General features: G+C 43.8%; 1 protein-coding gene across 1 annotated transcript in view; it reads right to left on the minus strand.

The window, feature by feature from the left end:
- The window catches only part of OFCC1 (orofacial cleft 1 candidate 1), a 249,983-nt gene that overhangs the window by 157,117 nt on the left and 72,830 nt on the right, over nt 1-20,036 (minus strand). The window contains exons 11-14 of the mRNA XM_034759559.1: nt 14,313-14,576; nt 8,938-9,145; nt 3,400-3,566; nt 3,217-3,280 (exon numbers count right to left, since the gene is read on the minus strand). Of these exons, the coding sequence (XP_034615450.1) occupies nt 3,217-3,280; nt 3,400-3,566; nt 8,938-9,145; nt 14,313-14,576 (703 nt within the window). The remainder of the gene's footprint in view (nt 1-3,216; nt 3,281-3,399; nt 3,567-8,937; nt 9,146-14,312; nt 14,577-20,036) is intronic.

A 20,036-nucleotide genomic window follows, 5' to 3' on the forward strand; every position in this document is an offset into this window, starting at 1 on the left:
ATAAAGCACTAATTAGTCACCATATCAGCAATTTGATGCTTGAAATAGTTGGAACAGTTATACTGCAAACCATAATAACACAGAAATTCTTTTGACACACAGCATCCATAAATCATGCCCTTAAATACTGTTATTTTTGCTATTTTAGAAAATGTCAAAGGTGTCAACTTTTTCCAGATATACCACTTAGCAGTGACTCAGTAAATTGACTCAAAATACATTTTGCTCCTGACAGTTAGGGGCACACAATACAGTTCCCAATATATATGAACAATTTGAAGAAGAGAACATAACACAAAATAGAATTAGCAAGGACAAATATTACCACTATGCTAAAGTTCAACTGCTGATGTGAAATGTCTATGTTCTCAAAAATACATGTTCGAAGTTGGAGAAGTACAATTTTGCTAGGCTCTGATTAAGACAGTAAAAAATATATTTCAGCCACACTATTATAAATCTATGACCAAGTGCTCTTACTAAGAACTCTAGCAGATTCCAGAATAAAAGTAATGGTGTACATTTGAATAAGTGAAAAAATGAACTGATGACACTTTTTCGCTGACAATGTAGACTGGACATGTTAATAGTAACACCTGGACTCAGAGAGGAATAGTCAGACAAAGTTAATTTCTAGACCTTCATAATGCTGGGGGGCAATCTCTGATCTCGGTGATATAAAGTACTGAAGAGCCAGTTTAAATTTACACATCTCACACCCAATTTGGGACACAAAGTGTACTTCACCTATATCAAGTTCCTCAGCATGCATGGAGATCCACATTTTAAAAACTGGGGTGGAAAGGGAAGAGAGGGTCAAAGCTAAAATGATTTTGCTGTTTAGTCATGCATATCGGGCATCAGCTGTACCCCATGCCTCCAGGAGGAGATGCCTATGGATAAGCCTTGGTAACGAAAGAAATATTTTGATTCCTTATTCCCTGTTGGAAGCAGTACATCCTTCACTCCCATCTGCACACAATGTGCTGTGCTTGATGGATGTTACCCTCTGGGTTGAGTGAGTCAGGAATCTCCTGTGACTAGTATTCCACTTTCTAGTTGGGAGTTCCAATCTGAGGGTTTCTCTTGAAGACCTAACAGTGTAAGCTCTCATGCTGCTGAGAGGTGTGCAGGGAATCTGTGCAGTGAATCAAATCAGGGACTGTCCCAACAGAAGATACAGTTGATTAAAATTGAGGTGACTATTACACACTTTTACCTCTATGAAAGATATAAGATGAGAAAAACAAAGGTGACTTACTTGATGCAAGCAAAACAGTCAAGATACACAGTATTATGAGGAACAGCTTTGAAAGTTAAAAATATGGAAAAAAAGAAACAGGATGGTCCTCAGCTAGAAAATGCTTGCTCTCCATATGACTAGAGCTGGGTGAAAAACTGATTTTTCAGTTCATTGGTAATTTTGAAAAGTTGAATAAAAATAGTTTTTGGCTGGATGGAAAACAAAAATATTCAAAATGTTTGGCACATTGAAAAGTTGATCAAAATTTTGGTTTTGGGGTATAACTAAATATTTCATTTTGACAAAACAAACATATTGCTGAGGTTTTGAGCGTTTTTCAACATTTTTGAATTTTTAAAAATAAAAGTAAAGGAAGTTTTGAAACAAACAGTCATTTTGAACCAAAAAAATCAGAATGTTTTGTTTAGAAAATGATAAAGCAAAATATTTTGATTTTTCTGATTTTTGAAGCTTTCTTTTCTAAACAAACAAGTCAGCAAAATCAGCATGAATTTGAAAATGTTTTGGTGTCATCGAATCTGCATATTTCACTTAAGAAAAACGTGTTTTGCAAAAAGTTTTGCCCAGCTCTACATATGACCCAATTCTGATTTTACTTATGCTCATTTTACACCAGTTTAACTCCACTGACTTTTTAATTGAGTTACTCCTGATTTACATTGGTGTGAGTCGGAGAAGGATCAGGCCCAGCGTCTTCTGGTTTCCACAACTGTTCTTTCAGTTCTGGAGGCATGGATTTTAGAAGCATGACACCCAGGAGTGGGACAAAAGACGTGGAAGTGACTACCTAAGGTAAGTTATTACTTGAGTAATAGAACAGATCATGCAATATAGACAAATCCTGCTTCTACAACACAGTGAGGGAAATCAATGGGGTTGCAAGCATATAAAAAACAGAAGAATTTCAATTAGTGTTGTAAATTGTTAGTGTATGCAGAATTTGCCCCTATTTGTATGAATTAATCCAATCTTGAACATACGAGGAGTGGATTGGGAGAGAAAGAGAAGGAAACAGCCTGGTTCAGCCATCTGAGACCCTACCTGTGTGGGACCCCTGGCTACAAAGCAAGAAGGACAAATATTCTTCATCTCAAAAGTGTCACTTTGTTCCCTTTAAAATGATGCCTGCAAGGAATTATTAATGGAAGTAGCTTGTTGGGTTTTTTTCCCCATGTAATTACTTTTACATCAGTATGTAACAGTAAAACAGAAACAAGCAGCATGTAAGAAGCCAAAGTACCACAGCAGCAGTATAGTGAGGAATGCTATGATGAAAGCCCTCGGTCTCTTCACCATTGCTTCATAAGTCAACTGTAAGTATACATGTCACCTCTCCAACAGAAACTTTTGCCACTCACACAAATATCAATTTTTAATCCTACTGGTTTCTGACTGGAATAACAAAGATGTTGTGGGGCCGGATTGCTCTAATGGTTTTCGAGGGGTGAGGGCAGGGAATGAGTGTTGCCTTCCTAAAGTAAAAGATTATAATGCCTTCTCCTGAACACACAGACGAGATTTTCATTCATGCAATTATTTGCAGATTGGCTTTTGCATCCCATCTTTGCTTCGCTCACTTATCTACCTTCCTGCCAATGATTTTTTACTTGGAATAAAATGCGATAATGTAACACACAACTTCCTTGCCTTTATGGATAGTCCTCCATCCCAATGAAAAACCACTGCCCAATATGAATATGGACATGCACACACATATATGTTTATTCAGCTCAGTGAACAAGGGACATTGCCAGGAATACTGGTGCAGGAGAGAAAAAAGAACATAGTGACCCATGAATATAAATGACCAAATAAAATGAAAGGATGTAAAAATGTCACAGAAATACCCAACATAATCAGATGTTGTCAGTGCACTCCACACACACCTTGTAATTACTAACACATTTGGCCTACTGATATATTTTAAACAGAGAAGCAAACCACATTTGTACCTTTTTGTTGAGGCTTCTTTTGATCCTTCACTTTTAATTTAAACTCATCCATTGCCTCCTCTGCCTAGTGAAATAATTGAGAGGTGATATCATTGAGAGTTTTGAGGGATTTTTTAAAAACAAATGTAAGCAGGTCTGTTTCCAAACGTTTAGTAAATTAGATAATGCGATAGAAAGTCTAACCTGCTGAAAACATTTTAAACTCAACTCTTCTCTTTTCCTCCCAGTTTCTTTTGACACACACTCTTCCCTTCCTTTCACAGCATTAAACTGTTTTCCCACTTCCTTTACAACAGTGGGAATACTTCCCTTATGGGTGTCAGGATCTCTCCAAGAGGTCAAAGGTTGCCCTGCAGAGGAAATGACAAGCTGTGAAATGTAAAAGAACAATTCCTTCCACATGTTTCTTTGCCCAGGGAGCAGTAAGGGCTTGCCAACTAGCATCACTTTGGGATGAGCCAGGTCTTTGCATAGCAGTCCTGTCAAAAGTAATTTACAATTAAAGACCTCCACAACTCTTTAAAACTTTACAATTCTAGTGAGTTTCACAATTATTTACTGATGCTGAATGGTACAAAGTAATGTTATCTTCAACAGCTGAGGAGGGAGGCAAAGAAAAGAAAGGTTGAAAAGCTCTCGCCATTATAATATTAAATGATAAATGATATACATGAAAATGGTACCTACGTATAACATATATCCCCATTATAAACCACAGTTTGGGGAATTAAAAAAAAAAATTCAGCTGTTTCAACTTTTCTCCAGTTGATACATGTGGCACACAAGCTGCCAGGCTTGATAGCTGGATTTTCAAACAAAAAATGAGTTAGAAAAATAAGCTAGCTATTTGTTCATTGCACAGGGGTGAAAACAGGTGTCTTTAAAATAGTTTTGAAAGGATTTTGTGGTTGTTGTTTTTTCAATCTTAAGGAAAAAAAGTGTGAACTTTTGAGAAAGGAAAAAATTATAGATAGCTAGTAGAGCTGCATGCAACTTTCATGGTGTGTGTGGGGGGGGAGGGGGAGACTGGTCCAAAGACTACACAGGTCAGTGGGAGTCTTTCTATAGTACTGACTTAATGGGCTTTGGATCAGGCCTATTGTGACATTTTGTTATGAACCCAAGATCAAAGCCAGGTTCACCTCAATGTTCATGAATATCAATGAAATTTTCAACAGACCTGGACTGAATTTCTAGTGTGTAGCCTGGCTTATGGTTTTGGTTAGAAACCACAGGATGGTATTTTCAGGGGAGTTCCATTTTGAGTTCTGGGTTTCAGCCCATTTCTAAACTCAAAGCAATACCCCTGAGTGAGAAGCCATGAGCCCTATAAAGGTGTGAACACTACAAACAGTTCTGTTGAATCTTGCGATCTGAAACTACTGAGTTTTGCACAGCTGTGAATGAATCCCTTTGAACTGGCTGATGTGTTCACATTCCAAATATAGGCTAGACAAGACTCAGTCCTGCACTCAGACTGTTGGAATTTAGAAAATGGTGTGTTCCCCAGGGATTGTACACCAGATTTTACAGAGTTTCATGGGAGCCACAAAATCCCACCAATGGTGATTTCAAAATGATGCACACAGTTCTTTATCAAGAGAGCATTCAGAGGTATTTAAAAATGGAGAGGATTGTTTAGAGGGGGGAAACAGACTACAGATTTGACCACAGGCCGTACCACCGGGAAAACAAACAAAAAACCAAACCCCCCAAAATAAGCAAACACTGGTGTCAGTTGCAGTTCATAGATCCCACAGTGCAGGCGTTGTTGGGACTCATAGATCCATTAGGTTTATGAAATAATAGCATCTATGTTATGGCAGCATCCAGGGTTATGTACACAACAGGCCACATTCTGCTCTGTTTTGCTGGTGTAAACCTGAAGTAATCTAACTGAAAAAATCCTACAATCTGATAACAGCTAGCCAAGTAGGGAGAACAGTGAATATTGCTATTGCTTGGTTAAGAATTGCACAAATGCTATTCTGTGTCAAAACAGCCCTATTATTTTTGGTACCCTGATCCCTCCCCTCAGTTGTTTTTTCACCCACCTGTTAGGTCCTGTGATCTAAACTATTTGTTCTTTGAGGGTAGGGACTAGCCTTATTATATGTTGGTGCGACACCTAGCATATGGGGCCTCAACTTGACAGAGGTCTCTAGGTACCACCACGATACAAATGTTACATGGCAATAATAATAAAAAATTAGTAGCATTACCCTAATGCAATTCAGGAACCACAAAAGGCAAAATTTTATTCTAAATGTCAGAATAGAGAGGGAATCAATGCATATCTGGTTTTAAAGCTGTTTTGTTTGCTCATCTATCACACTGTGTACAAAATAAGCTTCCATATTTTAACAGAGAGGAGTGGTACAGCGATGGGTGAGAAACATCTGAAAGAGTGCTGTTTATGGCATAACAAATGCACAGTGAAATTACCTACCTGAGTTTGAGTCAAAGATCAAAAGGCGCGTGAGCTTGAGAACAAATACAAAAATGACTCATATAACCCTTAAAATATTATATTACTTTAGTGAGGGTGAAAGATCTGCCCCTCATGGGACACCTTTAAGCACAAATGAGATAAGAAGGTCTTTTTCACAAATCAAAGCCCCTACTGCCATTGAAATCACTGGGAGTCTCGCTATTGACTTCGATGTGAGTCAGAATGGGCTCTGAAAGATGATGTTCTGTTTGTGCCGAATGTATAATTTTCTAGGGAGATTCTCATCTATGAAGAAGTTTTAATCTATTTAGAAGAGTAAGTCAGTCAGAACAAGGCCAGTTAGGCCAATTCTGAAAGAAAGGCTTCAGAGCGGGAGGGAATAAGTGCACCAACTTTGCTGGCAGTTTAATCCAATTTTCCTAGATGACGTTTTGCTAAAAGAGCTGTGGTCATCCTCCATTACGTACAACAAACACATGCCCTTCATGGCTAATGAAAGCCCCTGGAGAGGTTTTTGGTCCATTTTTGACAGAGATTCTTAATGCTTCCCTTTGGGAAGGCAAGATGCCAAACAGTATAAAGCAAACAGTGGCAAGAACTTTTCTCAACAAGGCAATACTTAAAACTCATGGGAGTAGAGAGTCTGCTTCCTCTACGACTCCGAACAATGACCAGAACCCAAAAGGGGTAGGGAGAAGGCAGGGCGGTAGCACTATCACCCCTCCACACTGGTCTGTGAAACAGGATGGAGGGACACACCAGTGGAGTCATTAGCACAGTGTAGCCGGTAAACACCCTATGCACCCAAGGGAGCTCTGGGAAGAATTGTCATTCCCTGAAGTGCAATCCCCCGCACCTGAGCTCCCCCATGCACAAACCTCAATACATGACTGTGCATAAAATAAGCACAACGTAGCCCTCAACTAGTGGCAGTGATGTGAAGGTTTTTGACTTTACTTTTTAAAAGCAAGAAAAAAATCAGCATTAAGGATAAAATGCCTTCTCTTAACCTGCCCTATTTTGTTTCTATATTGCAGCAGCACATATGGTACAGCTTTGTAAGATCACTCACTATTTAGACTACCACAGTGGAGTGAGTTAAAGACAGAGCATTGGTCTTACATTTAGAATGTTCTCGCTTTTTCTGGCTTGTGTCTCAACCTTCATGTCACTTGAACATAGCTCTTTGCAGCTTAACAGATATAATACAGTATTTATAGCGCATATCAATGTGCGACAGCTTGCCGCAGATCATAAACACATTTTTCTGTTGGAAATGTTGGAGTCATGATTTTCACCACGTGATCTCCAGTTCCCTAAGGTTTGCTCCTTTAATTGTAAATAGCCAGAAAGTCATCAAGCTAGCATTTAATAAACTTTTAATTTGAAATGGATTACCACATGTTGTGTTTGTTTACCCATTATTAAATCTCTTAGCAACATATCACCAGCAGAAACAGCATACTGTAGCACTGCACAGATACATTAGAAAACAAACCCATGGGGGTTATTAACAGCTAATAATATCTTTAAAGAAGGCTCCAAGAAAAATAAATAAATATAAACAATGTAGAAAATTATTCCTGGAGATTGTGGTTGTGAAATCTACACAGGCTGGAGAATACAGCTCTCCCACAATCAGCTTATCAGCCTGCTTCCGAGATCTATGTACGGAACAGCACATGCACTAATGCTACTCTGTAGTTCTCAAAACTTACATCATTCAAAACTTTTTTGATAAGCTTGTGACATATTTTGTGTGTGTGTGCGTGTGTGTGTGTGCGCGCACGCATGTTTCTCATGATGGCACCTGGCCACTTGCACATTTTTTTCAGTGTGTATATGTACATGAGATGAAGAAATAACAATGGTGGGGATGATCTTGGTTTGTTAATTATTTGCCAGTTTCTAGGTTTACTTGCTAAATTATAAATTACTTGGGGCAGTACATCTTGGATACCACACCCAAATGCCATACTTGAGTAGGTGTCTGCCTCTGGATGGTGGCAACTGCATATGTATTATGTGAAGAGGTCTTACTCCCCTACTTAGTATAAGTCTAAGCACTCTCAGCTGCAGATACCACAGGCCATATAAATCCCTACGGGGGCCACAGTACAAGTTCTGCTGGGCTCTAAAGTGGCCCAATAATAATAGTTGGCAACTATCCTACAAAACTCATCTTCCTTGCCCATTGCTCCATGTCAGCTGCTTCCTCAAATGCTCCTACTGGCTTCTTTTCACCTCACTCTTCAAATCTAAACCTCTTGGTATTCTGCACAAATTGACTCTGGCTTATGTGCAGATTGTCATCTTTTCCGACTCCCGACTTCCTCTCTGTCCTGCACCCAAGTCTTCCAACTTCCCACACTTCTTTTTCTGTTCTCAAACAACTAAGGCAACTTTGTGTTCAAGAACCAAACCCTTTAATGATTAAGAGACACACAAGACACAAACGGAAAGCACAAGCTATTGTTGAGCTGCAGCCTCCAGCTAATTAACGGAGGCGACATGGGGAAGTGCCTGCCTGCCAAAAGAAGAAGATGATCTTTGATCTCTGCAGCCACCTCCCACGTGCTTACATAGAAAATCAGCCATACAGCAGAGTGCTTTGGCACCCTTCTCGTGCTTGTCTTTATGGAGGAGGAGCAGGATCTATTTGGGTGGGCCACCGTCAGGAAAGTCTGCTGTCTGGTCGAAAAAAAACTAGATAACTTCATGGAGGATAGGTCCATCAAAGGGTATTAGCCAGGATGGTCAGGGATTCAATCCCATGCTATGAGTGTCCTTAGTCTCTGTCTGCCAGAAGCTGGGTGTGGATGACAGGGGATGGATCACTTGATGCTTGCCTGTTCCGTTCATTCCCTCTGAAGCACCTGGTATTGGCCACTGTTGGAAAGCAGGATACTGAGCTAGATGGACCTTTGGTCTGACCATTCTTAAGTTCTTATGGTCAGCGAGGCTGCTTCGGAAGACTCAATGGGTCTGTCTACACTGCAGCTGGGAGCAAGCCTTGCAGCCCAGGTAGACAGACTCATGTCAGCGCTATTGAGCTAGTGTGCAAACAGTAGCAGGATGGATGTTGTGGCTTTGGTGGAGACTCAGACCCAGCCTTCTGGGCTCAGACCCAGTGGGTCAGCCCAAACTGCCCTGAGCCACAATTATAGGGGTTGCTACAGTGCCACCTATAATACATACTGATCTATATTACCTAACAAGAAGATTTCTGGGTGATACTAATTTAGCAAGAAAAGTAATGGCCAACCAACCTTGAAAAGATGCTAAGGAGCATTTTGAGCGAGTGCCTGGATGTAGACATGAACTTCTGAATCCATCATCTTGTGGTCCAGATATTTTTATCTTGTCTGAATCTCCATTCTTCTCAGTAATGTTCGAATAAGCAAGAAATTCAGGTGAGAGCTGGAGACATGTCTCGTACGTCTTCTGCTCATCTGAATACCATGGTAGTTTAATAATCTAGTAAAAGAGAAATCTGTTATCTGAATGGTTCAGCATTCCACAAAATCAAGACATCTTTATTCTTACACTGTTCTTAAGGCTTGTCTACACTGCCCTACAAGGGCATGAATAGCAGTGCACACCAAAGTGCTGTGCTGTAACTCTCCTGAGTGGACGCTGCAGGCACAAAGTAAAAAGTTCCTAGTTCACGTTAATTCATAAACTTAGTCCTTGTCCCAGTTTGCATCAATGAAGTGCTGTTTCAGGAAGACTAAGTTAACACAAATTAGGAACCTTTTAGCTCTCATCTGCAGTATCCACTCAGAGGAGTAACAGCACAGCACTTTGGGAATGGCTACACTTGCGAGTTAGAGCGCATTAAAGCAGCTCCGGGCACCCTAACTCATGACGCGTTCTCACTGGCAAGGCATGTAGAGCGCCTGGACTCCACGGCTGGAGCGCTCCTGGTAATCCACCTCCATGAGAAGCATAATGCTTGCTGTGTCCTGGCTGGAGCGCCGAGGCGCCAGTGTGGATGCCCTGGTCTATTAATGTGCTCTGATCGGCCTCCAGAAGTGTCCCACAATGCCTGTTCTAGTCACTCTGGTCATCACTTTGAACTCTATTGCCCTGCCCTCAGGTGACCAACCGTCAGACCCACCCTTTAAATTCTCTGGGAATTTTGAAAATCCCCTTTCTGTTTGCTCAGCAAGGCGTGGAGTGCTCTCAGTGAATATTTCCAGGTGACCATGCCTCTATGCACCAGGCGATCCCCAATATGGAGCAATGGTGAGGTGCTGGACCTCATCAGTGTTGGGGGGAGGAAGCTGTCCAGTCCCAGCTGCGCTCCAGCAGTAGGAATTACGATACCTTCGGGCAGATATCAAGGGACATGATGGAAAGAGGCCATGACCGGGACGCACTGCAGTGCAGGGTTAAAGTGAAGGAGCTGCGGAATGCGTACCGCAAAGCGCGCAAGGCAAACAGCCGCTCTGGTGCTGCCCCCATGACCTGCCATTTCTACAAAGAGCTGGTCGCAATACTTGGGGGCGACCCCACCTCCATTCTGAAGACCACCATGGACACTTCAGAGCCAAGTTCAACAAGGTAGGAGGAGGAGGAGGAGGAAAGCAGGAGCAGGAGCGAGGGTGCAGAGGAGGAGGGAGACAGCCTGGCATCCCTAGATGCATGCAGCCAGGAGCTGTTCTCAAGTCAGGAGGAAGGTAGCCAGTCGCAGCGGCCGGTGCCTGCGACAGGACAAACACCAGAGGAGGTGCCCGGTAAGCAGCTTTTATTTTGGGAATTAAGTTGTTCGGTGCAGGCTCTTGGGGTCAGGAGAGTTAGGGCTGCATGCATGCCTAGATGCGGAATAGGGAGTTGATGTGCTCTCTCACATCACAGTAATCGGCCTCAGTGATTTCTTCAAAGGTCTCATGCAGAAGCTGGGCAATGCGCTTGCGCAGGTTCCTTGGCAGAGCTACTGTGCTCCTTGTCCCAGTAAGGCGGGGGGACCATTGCTGCACACAGGCAAGCTGCATATGGGCCAGGGCAGAAGCTGCATTGTAGTAGAAGAGCCTCCCTTGCTTCCCAGGTCACCCTCAGCAGTGAGATATCTTCCAGGACGAACTCATGTGGACAATGTGGGGACAGTGTTCAGTATAGGGGCCCCCTGCAGCTGTTGGCTCTCCCCAAGGCACAGAACATCAGAGGACAGTATGGCCGTGAAACAATCAGTCCCCTTGCCCCTGTGCTTACTCACTGTTTTGGGGCGCCTGTGGGTTATGTGAGCTCGCTTTGGGAGGGGCAATTTCTGCTATTGTGTACACTGTGCTTGTCTTTAAGTATGGCCGAATCATACTTGCTCTGTCTGGTGTGAACAACGCTGACTCTGTTAAGTGCTGCATTTTGGCTTTACAGATGCAATCTTGAGATCCCAGCCGTCCTTGTTATCAATGGCCGAAAGACTCCAAAGAATCAGGAAGCGGATGAGAAAAAGCAGAGGACATGCTGCACGAAGTCATGCAACAGTCCCTTAATGAAAATCAAAAAGTGCAGGAGTGGCAGAAGACTGAAAGGAGGGTCGGCCAGCAGAATGCGGATCGCCGGCACCAAAGCACGGAGCAGCTGCTAAGCATCATGGAGCGCCAAGCGGACTTGATACATGTGTTCGTAGCAATGCAGGTGGAGCACTTCCATGCCCACCTGCCCCTGAAGCCCTTGTCCCAAAACTCTTTCCCTTGTGCCCCCATGTTCCCTCCAACCCACTTTCCCCAACATCTGGGTTCTTATTGCCACCAGCTGCCTCCAACACATGTAGTTTCACCATCCAGCCCTGCAAACTACGACCCTTACCTACTGCACTCAACCCCTATCACCATGCATTGTAGCCAGCCTGAAGTGCAACACTCATTGCACAGTACTCCGGCAGGAAGGCTGAGTATGATAACAGGACATACGCAAATCTATGATGGTCCTGTTCCCCACCCTACCCCCTTCCCTCGTCCCACACAGCATAGATGTGTTATGCCCTTTCTGTTTTTTGGCTTTGTAAACATTCTTTATTATTGCATTAAGTAAAAGACACCGTAGCCCATGAAAGCAACATGCACTGCAAGTCAGTGCATCATACGTAGCAAACAGATTCCTACTAACATTGGAACCACTGCACTTTACTCCTGTGCAGGGCACCCAAACATTAGTGGTGGCTTTCAGCCTCAAATTGCTCCCTCGAAGCATCCCTAATCCTTGCAGACCCGTGCTGGGCACCTCTAATAGCCCAGCTCTCTGGTTGTTCAAATTCAGCCTCCAGCTGTTGAACCTCCGAGATCCATGCCTGAGTGAATCTTTCACCCCTCCCTTCACAAATGTTACGGAGGGTACAGCACACGGATATAACCGTGGGGATGTTGTCATCGGCCAGGTCCAGCTTCCCATACAGACAGTGCCAGCCGCCCTTTAAATAGCCGAAAGCACACTCCACAGTCATTCTGCACCGGCTCAGCCTATTGTTGAACCGCTCCTTGCTGCTGTCAAGGCTCCCTGTGTAGGGTTTAATGAGCCACAGCATTAACGGGTAAGCGGGGTCTCCAAGTATCACAATGGGCATTTCGACTTCCCCTACGGTGAAATGGTCTGGGAAGAAAGTCCCAGCTTGCAGCTTCCTGAACAGTCCTGTGTTCAAAAAGATGTGTGCATCATGCACCTTTCCAGACCAGCCTGTGTTAATGTCAATGAAATGCCCACAGTGATCCACAAGCACCGGAAGAACCATAGAGAAATATCTCTTCCGATTAACATACTCGGAGGCTAGGTGGGCTAGTGCCAGAATTGGAATATGCGTTCCATCTATCGCCTCTTTGCAGTTGGGGAAACCCATTTGTGCAAAGCCAGCCAAAACATCATGCACATTACCCAGAGTCATGGTTCTTCTGAGCAGGATGCAATTAATGGCCCTGCAAACTTGCATCAACACAATTCCAATGGTTGACTTTCCCATTCCAAACTGGTTAGCAACTGATTGGTAGCTGTCAGGAGTTGCCAGCTTCCAGACTGCAATAGCTACCCGCTTCTCCACTGGCAGGGCAGCTCTCAATCTCGTATCCTTGCACCGCAGGGTGAGGGCGAGCTCAGCACACAGTCCCATGAAAGTGGCTTTTCTCATCCGCAAGTTCTGCAGCCACTATTCGTCATCCCAGACTTGCATGACAATGTGATTCCACCACTCAGTGCTTGTTTCCTGAGCCCAAAAGCGGCATTCCACAGTAGTGAGCATGTCCATGAATCTCATGTCCAGTAGCGCAGCTGGAGGGGAGCAGGGGGAGCGTCCACTCCCACTGAGCAGAAAAGTGGCACCTTTTTAATCTTTAATCTTTACTCACCCGGCGGTGCTCTGGGTCTTCAGCGGCACTTTAACTCACCCGGTGGTGCTCCGGGTCTTCGGTGGCACTTCGGCAGCGGGTCCTTCAGCCGCTCCGAGTCCACTCCCGGTCTTCAGCGGCACTTTGGTGGCGGATCCTTCAGCCACTCTGGGTCAGTCGGGGTTTTTCTTTTTCTTTTTTCTTCTTTTTTCTTCGTGGTGGCGGGTGGCGCCTGTTTTTATTTGTTCACTCCCCCTGCTGCTAAAACCTGGCTTCGCCACTGCTCGTGTCATATGCGTTATGTGAGTCGACATCATCCTAGGACACTCACTGTCAGTTTGTAGCTTAAGGAGTAACTCGACTGCAATTCGTGACGTGCTGGCAAGACCCATCAGCATATTCCTCAGCAGTGGGATCCATTCCCACAGACTGAAAGGGAAGACAGAGCACGCAGTACAAAAAACAGTGAAAGGTGGCATCAAATGTGGACTGAAGCACAGGGATTGCTGGGATGTAGGGCTGGTGCACCTTGCGTCCCCCCTCCCAGCCCTGCGACAGCTCCCCACCCCACCCCACCCCGAGGTGCCCCCGCCCAGCGGCAGCTGCCCCCCCCGGGAGCCATGCAGCAGCTCCCCACCCCAGCTCACCTCTACTCCGCCTCCTCCCCGAGCACGTCGCCCCCACTCTAATTCTCCTCCCCTCCCAGGCTTGCGGCGCCAAACAGCTGATTGATGCTGCAAGCCTAGCGTTGGGACAGGACCCAGAATGCCCCGCACTTCCCACCCCCTTCCCACAAGCTTCAGCACCAGAATGAGAAGAGGTGCTCTGTGGGATAGCTGCCTATAATGCACTGCTCCCAATGCCACTGCAAATGCCACAAATGTGGCCACACCGTGCGCTTGCAGCTGACAGTGTGAACACACTGCAGCGCTTTCCCTGCTGTGGTCTCTGAGGAATGGTTTAACTCACAACGCTCTACATCTGCAAGAGTAGCCATGCCCTTGGTGACCTCTGCTATTGACATCCCTGTAGTCTGAACTCCAGGGCAGAGCAGCCATAAACTCTAGAAGTTAACAATGCTGGCTTTAGGATTCTGGAAAGCTCCCATCCTCCCAAACACTTCTTTCTTCACAATTGCCCCCACTCCGTCCAGTATTTCCTCCTTTACCTAGCTTCCTTATCAAAGATACTTCTTCAATATAAACTCGTATTCCTGGAAATGTATTCAATTTATTGTCATTACCCTTTACCCTGCTTTAAGATAACACTGGCTTTAGGTGTGTCCAAGGCAAACTGGAGGGGCATATGGCAGGCCTAAGGTTACAAACCTGAAAATAGAGGTTGCACAACCAGTGGTCTAAATCCAATGAAATCAAATTTTCAATTTTTTTGAAGCGGTCAAATTTTGAATCATAATGGCCTCTGAGAAAAGGGCATTTAAACTTCCCCTGTAAAGTGTTGAAATTATTATCACATAAAGGAAAAGCGCCCCATCCTACAACACGGTCGATGTAAGTATTGGTCTCATGAAGAAGAAAGAGTTCAAAGAGGAGTATCATGCCTGGTTTCACCTCCTTTCTAGCAGGCAGAACCTAACAAGAGATAAAGGGAAAGAAAGTATTAGTTATGATCAGAGAAACAGTTTCTCTGTCTCAGACTAAGTCTAACAAACTTCATACATATGATCTAGTGTAACACACTGAAGAACACCTCAGTCACACATCTGAATTATTTCCACCATCTCTCTGATCAAAAGTGCAGTGTTGTATATTTTATTCATGCTATAATGTGTGTTTTCCTGCATGCTTTTTATCTGTTTTTTTTAATAAGCATAGAAAAGCTTTCATTACTATCAAATGCAAGCTAATAGAGTCAAAAGAACATTTAAAAAACTAACCAACTGTTGAATCTAAGTAAGCCCTAATTCTCCTGCGGGACTCTGATAGGGCCTACTCAAATTCCCTTCAAGGACCTATTCTGTGTGGCTCTTGGCCTATGTGGCTTTGGAGAATTCATCTATTCTGACATCTCCATGGTATCCACTAAGTAAAGACTGCCTCAGTCTAAAGGGTGGATTCATAAACTCCTCCCAACCCACTCATGGGAATGATATTGGTAGGCAAGTGAGCTGCAGCCTACTCCCTCAAACAAAAATGGAGAGCCCATCTAATGAGGCATCTGAGTCCCAGAGTAGGAGTCATTAAGGACTTTGGGGTAGTAAAGTCCCACCCCATCAACAGACTGGTAATTGCAATTCTAATGTTTCATGGGCTAGCCAAATCTGTTCTCATCACCTTGGAGACATGTAAAGGGTTACTTCAGCCCCAGGGCCCCAGAAAGCATTGGGTTCCCATGACAAGACCTGCAAATTAAGGATGAAGCAATATACCTGAAGTAATAAATATATTTAAATCCTTTTCCTTTGTAAAGCAATTCAAGTTCAGAAAAGAAACGCTGATCCTATGTCACAATTTTTACCATGCTATTGAAGTAATTTAAGGTTTGATCCTGTTCCTGTTAAATAGGACCACATCCCTTAATTAATTTGAGAAAAAATGAAACAAAAAACCCTAGGAGTTGTATTGTCACATGTATAGGGTTGCCACCTGTCCTGGTTTTACCAAGATAATCCTTTTTTTGAAATAGCTGTCTTGGGAAATCTGTATGGCTGCTCACTACACACTGCCAGTTGTCCAGTTTTAGGGGCTCAGGATCATCATGGATGTCCTGTTATTTTTGTACAGAGGTGGTAATGTACCCCAACAGAAGCTCTGAGAGACATGATGTTACCCAGGGTTCTGGAGAGTGCAAGGGGAAAAAGGTAACCACACCAATTTGGAAGAGGGTAAATCATCTGCTCCCCTTTGTTCCTAACCAGTTCTGCTGAATGATACAGGACAGGGGCCCGAGCCCCATCTCTTATATATATATTAAAGTTTTATATTAGCACTCATCATTGTAGTATTTGAGTGCCTTCTCCCTATCTCTGCCCCCTTTGTGAAGGTTAATGGTGGTGGCAACACTTTTTCTGTGGAGTTCTTGTATGCACTTAGTGTAAGGACTCCCATTGTACCCAGCCCCTGCTCTCCAGACCAGGCAGAAAGAGATGCTCATTGTTCCCTCTTTCTCTCCCTTGTACACCTGTATATATTTTGATGAGGACAAGATTTTCAAGAATGCCCAATGTTGTTGAGTGCCCCAATTTTTGGGTGCACAATGTGACACATCTTCAGAACTTTCTGAAAGCCAGGCCCTTTGAAGGTATCTCAGGTTGGGTACCCAAAAAAGAAGATATCTAAAATCACCAGTAACTTTTGAAAATCTTCGCCTAAATAATAGTGCCCATAATACTTTAAATTAGTATGAATTTTTTCACTCAGATGAAGTTCAATAGTTGGTGTACCTGGTCCACTCTACATATTTAAATGACATATCATCCAAGGACATTTAGCTAAACTTGTGTCATGAAGCAACTTCCATTCATTTTTAAAAACATAATGGCATTGATTCTTTGTTCTTGCTTGCATGGTAGACCAGATAATAGGCATAGACAGCAAGCAAGCTACTAGGTTTTGGGGTTTTTTTCTTTCTCAGTCTCTGGAGTGATGAAGGGCTCTTCTCATACAAATAACAGAAATGTTAGTAAGAGAAATGCTACATGTATATAGTCATGCTACATGACATGAATTTTTTTAAAAGGGGAATATTTATTATTATTTTACAATATAGAGATTTACCTTCCCGTTTCAGGTTATAAATTATGATTGGATGATGGCAAAAGAGGGTAGATCATTTAAGGAAATCTCTTAAAACTATAAATATTGTCATTATGTAGGTGTACTTTACATTAATTATGTAAATATATTCTAAGACTTTGTGTAGGCTTAAAAAGAAACAGAAGCATCTGTTGAAAAATGCCATAACCCTGTGGCAGCTGCTATTAAACCATTAACAGTATCAGGTTTCATTTAAACCAGATTTACCATTTTCTATAACAGCCCGTGGGAAAGCTAAAAACATTAGGCACAAATTACTGACAAAAGAGATCCTTAATCAAGCCATACATTTCATTTGGCTAGTCGGGTGCTAGATAGTAACCTTTGTGATACAAATAAAAAAAGTGATTACAAGGCTAAGGTCAAAGACAATTATCTGTACTGTTGAAAAGTTTTAAAGTATAAACAGCTGAAGTAATTGTCATATCACAGCAGAACTTTTAGTCTATTTCCTATTTGTGGGAAGGGGAGAATTATTATTTTTTTTATGATCCTTTAAGAACAAACTGCCCTGTGCCATGACATCTGTAACAAACTGGACAGTGGTTACACAGCTGGTGTGAGGGAAAGAAAGGTTATTTACCTAATATTAACTGGGGTTCTTCAAGATGAATGGTCCCAATGGGTTCTCACTGTGGGTGCGCACGCACTCCATGTGTCAAAAATGTGAAGATTCTTCAATAGCAGTGTCCATTGGTCTGCACCTGTGTCCTGCACCTCCTTATTCTCCAAACCAAGAGCATAAGGGGAAGCATGGACCAACTGTCTCTCCAGTTCCTTCTCTCCCATGAATCACTCTAGGAAAGAATCTGAGCAGAGGGGAAGGAGGGTAAGACATGGAATACCTATAGGGGCCATATATTGCAAAGAACTCCAGTTACAATAGGCAATTAACCTTTCTTTCTTCTTCAAGTGGTGGTTCCAACGGGTACTAACTGTGAGTGACTCACAAGCAATGCTTTTTGAGAAAGGAGGTTTCGGAGCGGGGATGGAAAGGAATTCTATAGAGAAGCCAGAGGAGATGATATCTAGAGTCCATCTGTCCAACATGATGTGTTGACACATTGAGTGAAAATGAGCCAGATGGCCACCAAAAGAGGTGGGGATATCCAGCAGTGGGGAGACTGGTCGGCAGCTCTGAGAAGTCCCATCAAAATGATTTCTTGGTGAAAGGTTGGAAGTGAGCTGGAAGTGACCGTGGGGCATTTTGTCTGCTTCGGTGTACCCTCTGACACTTCCTGGGAGGTCTATAGGTCCTCTTCTGGTAGAAGGATTGAGAACTGGGCATTGCCTATAGGAAGGAAGTGTGACATACTTCCATTGTGGAGCCAGGAGGTATATTCTCAAGGAGCAGAGGGTTTCCCGAGAGTCTTTAAATATGTGTGACAACTCATCCATCTTTTCACTCAATCAGTTGTTTTCCCAGTCCTCCACTGTAGCTTGAACTTCCTTGGAGAACCCAAAGGAGTGAAGCCACAATGCCTGCATCATGACAACCAAAGTCTCCATGGAGTGAGGGGTTGTGTCTACTGCCTCTAGCGACGCCTGAAAGGAGGACTTAGCAATGAGCTAGCCTTCATCGAGGATTTCTTGAAAATTGAGACCAGAATGCCTGGAGGAACTTGTTTGTAAACTCTATTCATTTGATATAGTTAACAAAGTTATATTTGGATGCAAGTGCCTGATTATTCACTGTGTGAAATTGTAGGTTAGCAGAAGGGAAAATTTTCCTTCCCAGGAGGTCCAGTTCCTTGGCTTCCTTGTCAGAAAGTGTTGACCTACGCGGGTTCAATCTGCTGCATTCAGCAGCAGCCTGGACTGCCAAAGAGTTTGTTGTAAGGTGGGAAAACAAAAATCATGACCCCTTAGATTGAACAAAATATCTTTTTTCCTGCCATCTCGGAGGTCGGAGTACAAGTAGCTGAGAGTATGGCAAACTGTTTTGGCAGGTTACAATATGGTTTCATTAACAGGACACACCACCTTGCTAGGACTGCTAACTGGAGGATGTCCAGAAGCTTGTGAGAAGGGTTCTGAACTTCCTCTAGGGGGATTTGGAGAGAATACTGAGGTTGTCCTGAAATTGCTTGAAATCATCCGAAAGGCAACAGCAAGGCCAGTGTCACTCCCTCATTGGGAAATGAGGAAGAGAAAGCCACAGATGGATGAAGCAGTTCTGGCTGCGTGGGCTATTCCTCTTCCTCACAGTGCTCCTGAAGGGACTGTGGCTCTTCCCTCTGATGTGACCCCTGCTCTAAGTCTAGTTCAGATCCTCTTGGATTATAAGGTCTGAAGTAAGGGTCTCAGTCACCCTAGTAGGGACAGTGTGTAGGTTCATTCGGATATGGAGGCAGTGTCCATGGGGAGGGTACTATTTGTCCCAAGCCTTGGAGTACTGTTTAGAGTGTGAAGGTGCCTATGCAGTGTTACCTCGATTTAAGCCTGGACCCGTCCACACGACGAAGCCCTTTTTTTCGACTTAAAGGGCTCTTTAAATCGATTTCTTTATTCCACCTCCGACGAGGGGATTAGCACTGAAATTGGCCTTGCTGGGTCGAATTTGGGGTAGTGTGGAAGCAATTCGACGGTATTGGTCTCCGGGAGCTATCCCAGAGTGCTGCATTGTGACCGCTCTGGACTGCGCTCTCAACTCAGATGCACTGGCCAGGTAGACAGGAAAAGGCCCGCGAACTTTTGAATCTCATTTCCTGTTTGGCCAGCATGGCAAGGTGCAGGTGAGTGCAGATCTCATCAGCAGAGGTGACCATGATGGAGTCCCAGGATCGCAAAAGAGCTCCAGCATGGACCGAACAGGAGGTACGGGATCTGCTCACCATATGGGGAGACGAATCCGTGCTAGCTGAACTCCGTTGCAGTAAATGAAATGCCAAAACATTAGAAAAAGTCTCAAAGGGCTTGAAGGACAGAGGCCATAACAGGGTGAAAGACAGAGGACAGCAGTGCCGCCTGAAAGTTAAGGAGCTAAGGCAAGCCTACCACAAAACCAGAGACGCAAACGGAAGGTCCGGGGCAGAGCTGCAGACATGCCACTTCTACACTGAGCTGCATGCCATGCTAGGGGGTGCAGCCACCACTACCCCAACCCTGTGCTTTGACTCCGTCAATGGAGAATCACGCAACACAGAAGCGGGTTTTGGGGATGAGGAAGATGATGATGAATAGCTTGAAGATAGCTCACAGCAAGGAAGTGGAGAAACCGGTTTCCCCAACAGCTAGGGTACGTTTTTCACCCTGGACCTGGAGCCAGTAACCCCC

This window comes from Trachemys scripta, chromosome 2 (genome assembly GCF_013100865.1).
Source record: "Trachemys scripta elegans isolate TJP31775 chromosome 2, CAS_Tse_1.0, whole genome shotgun sequence".
In the NCBI taxonomy this organism is placed as follows: Eukaryota; Metazoa; Chordata; order Testudines; family Emydidae; genus Trachemys; species Trachemys scripta.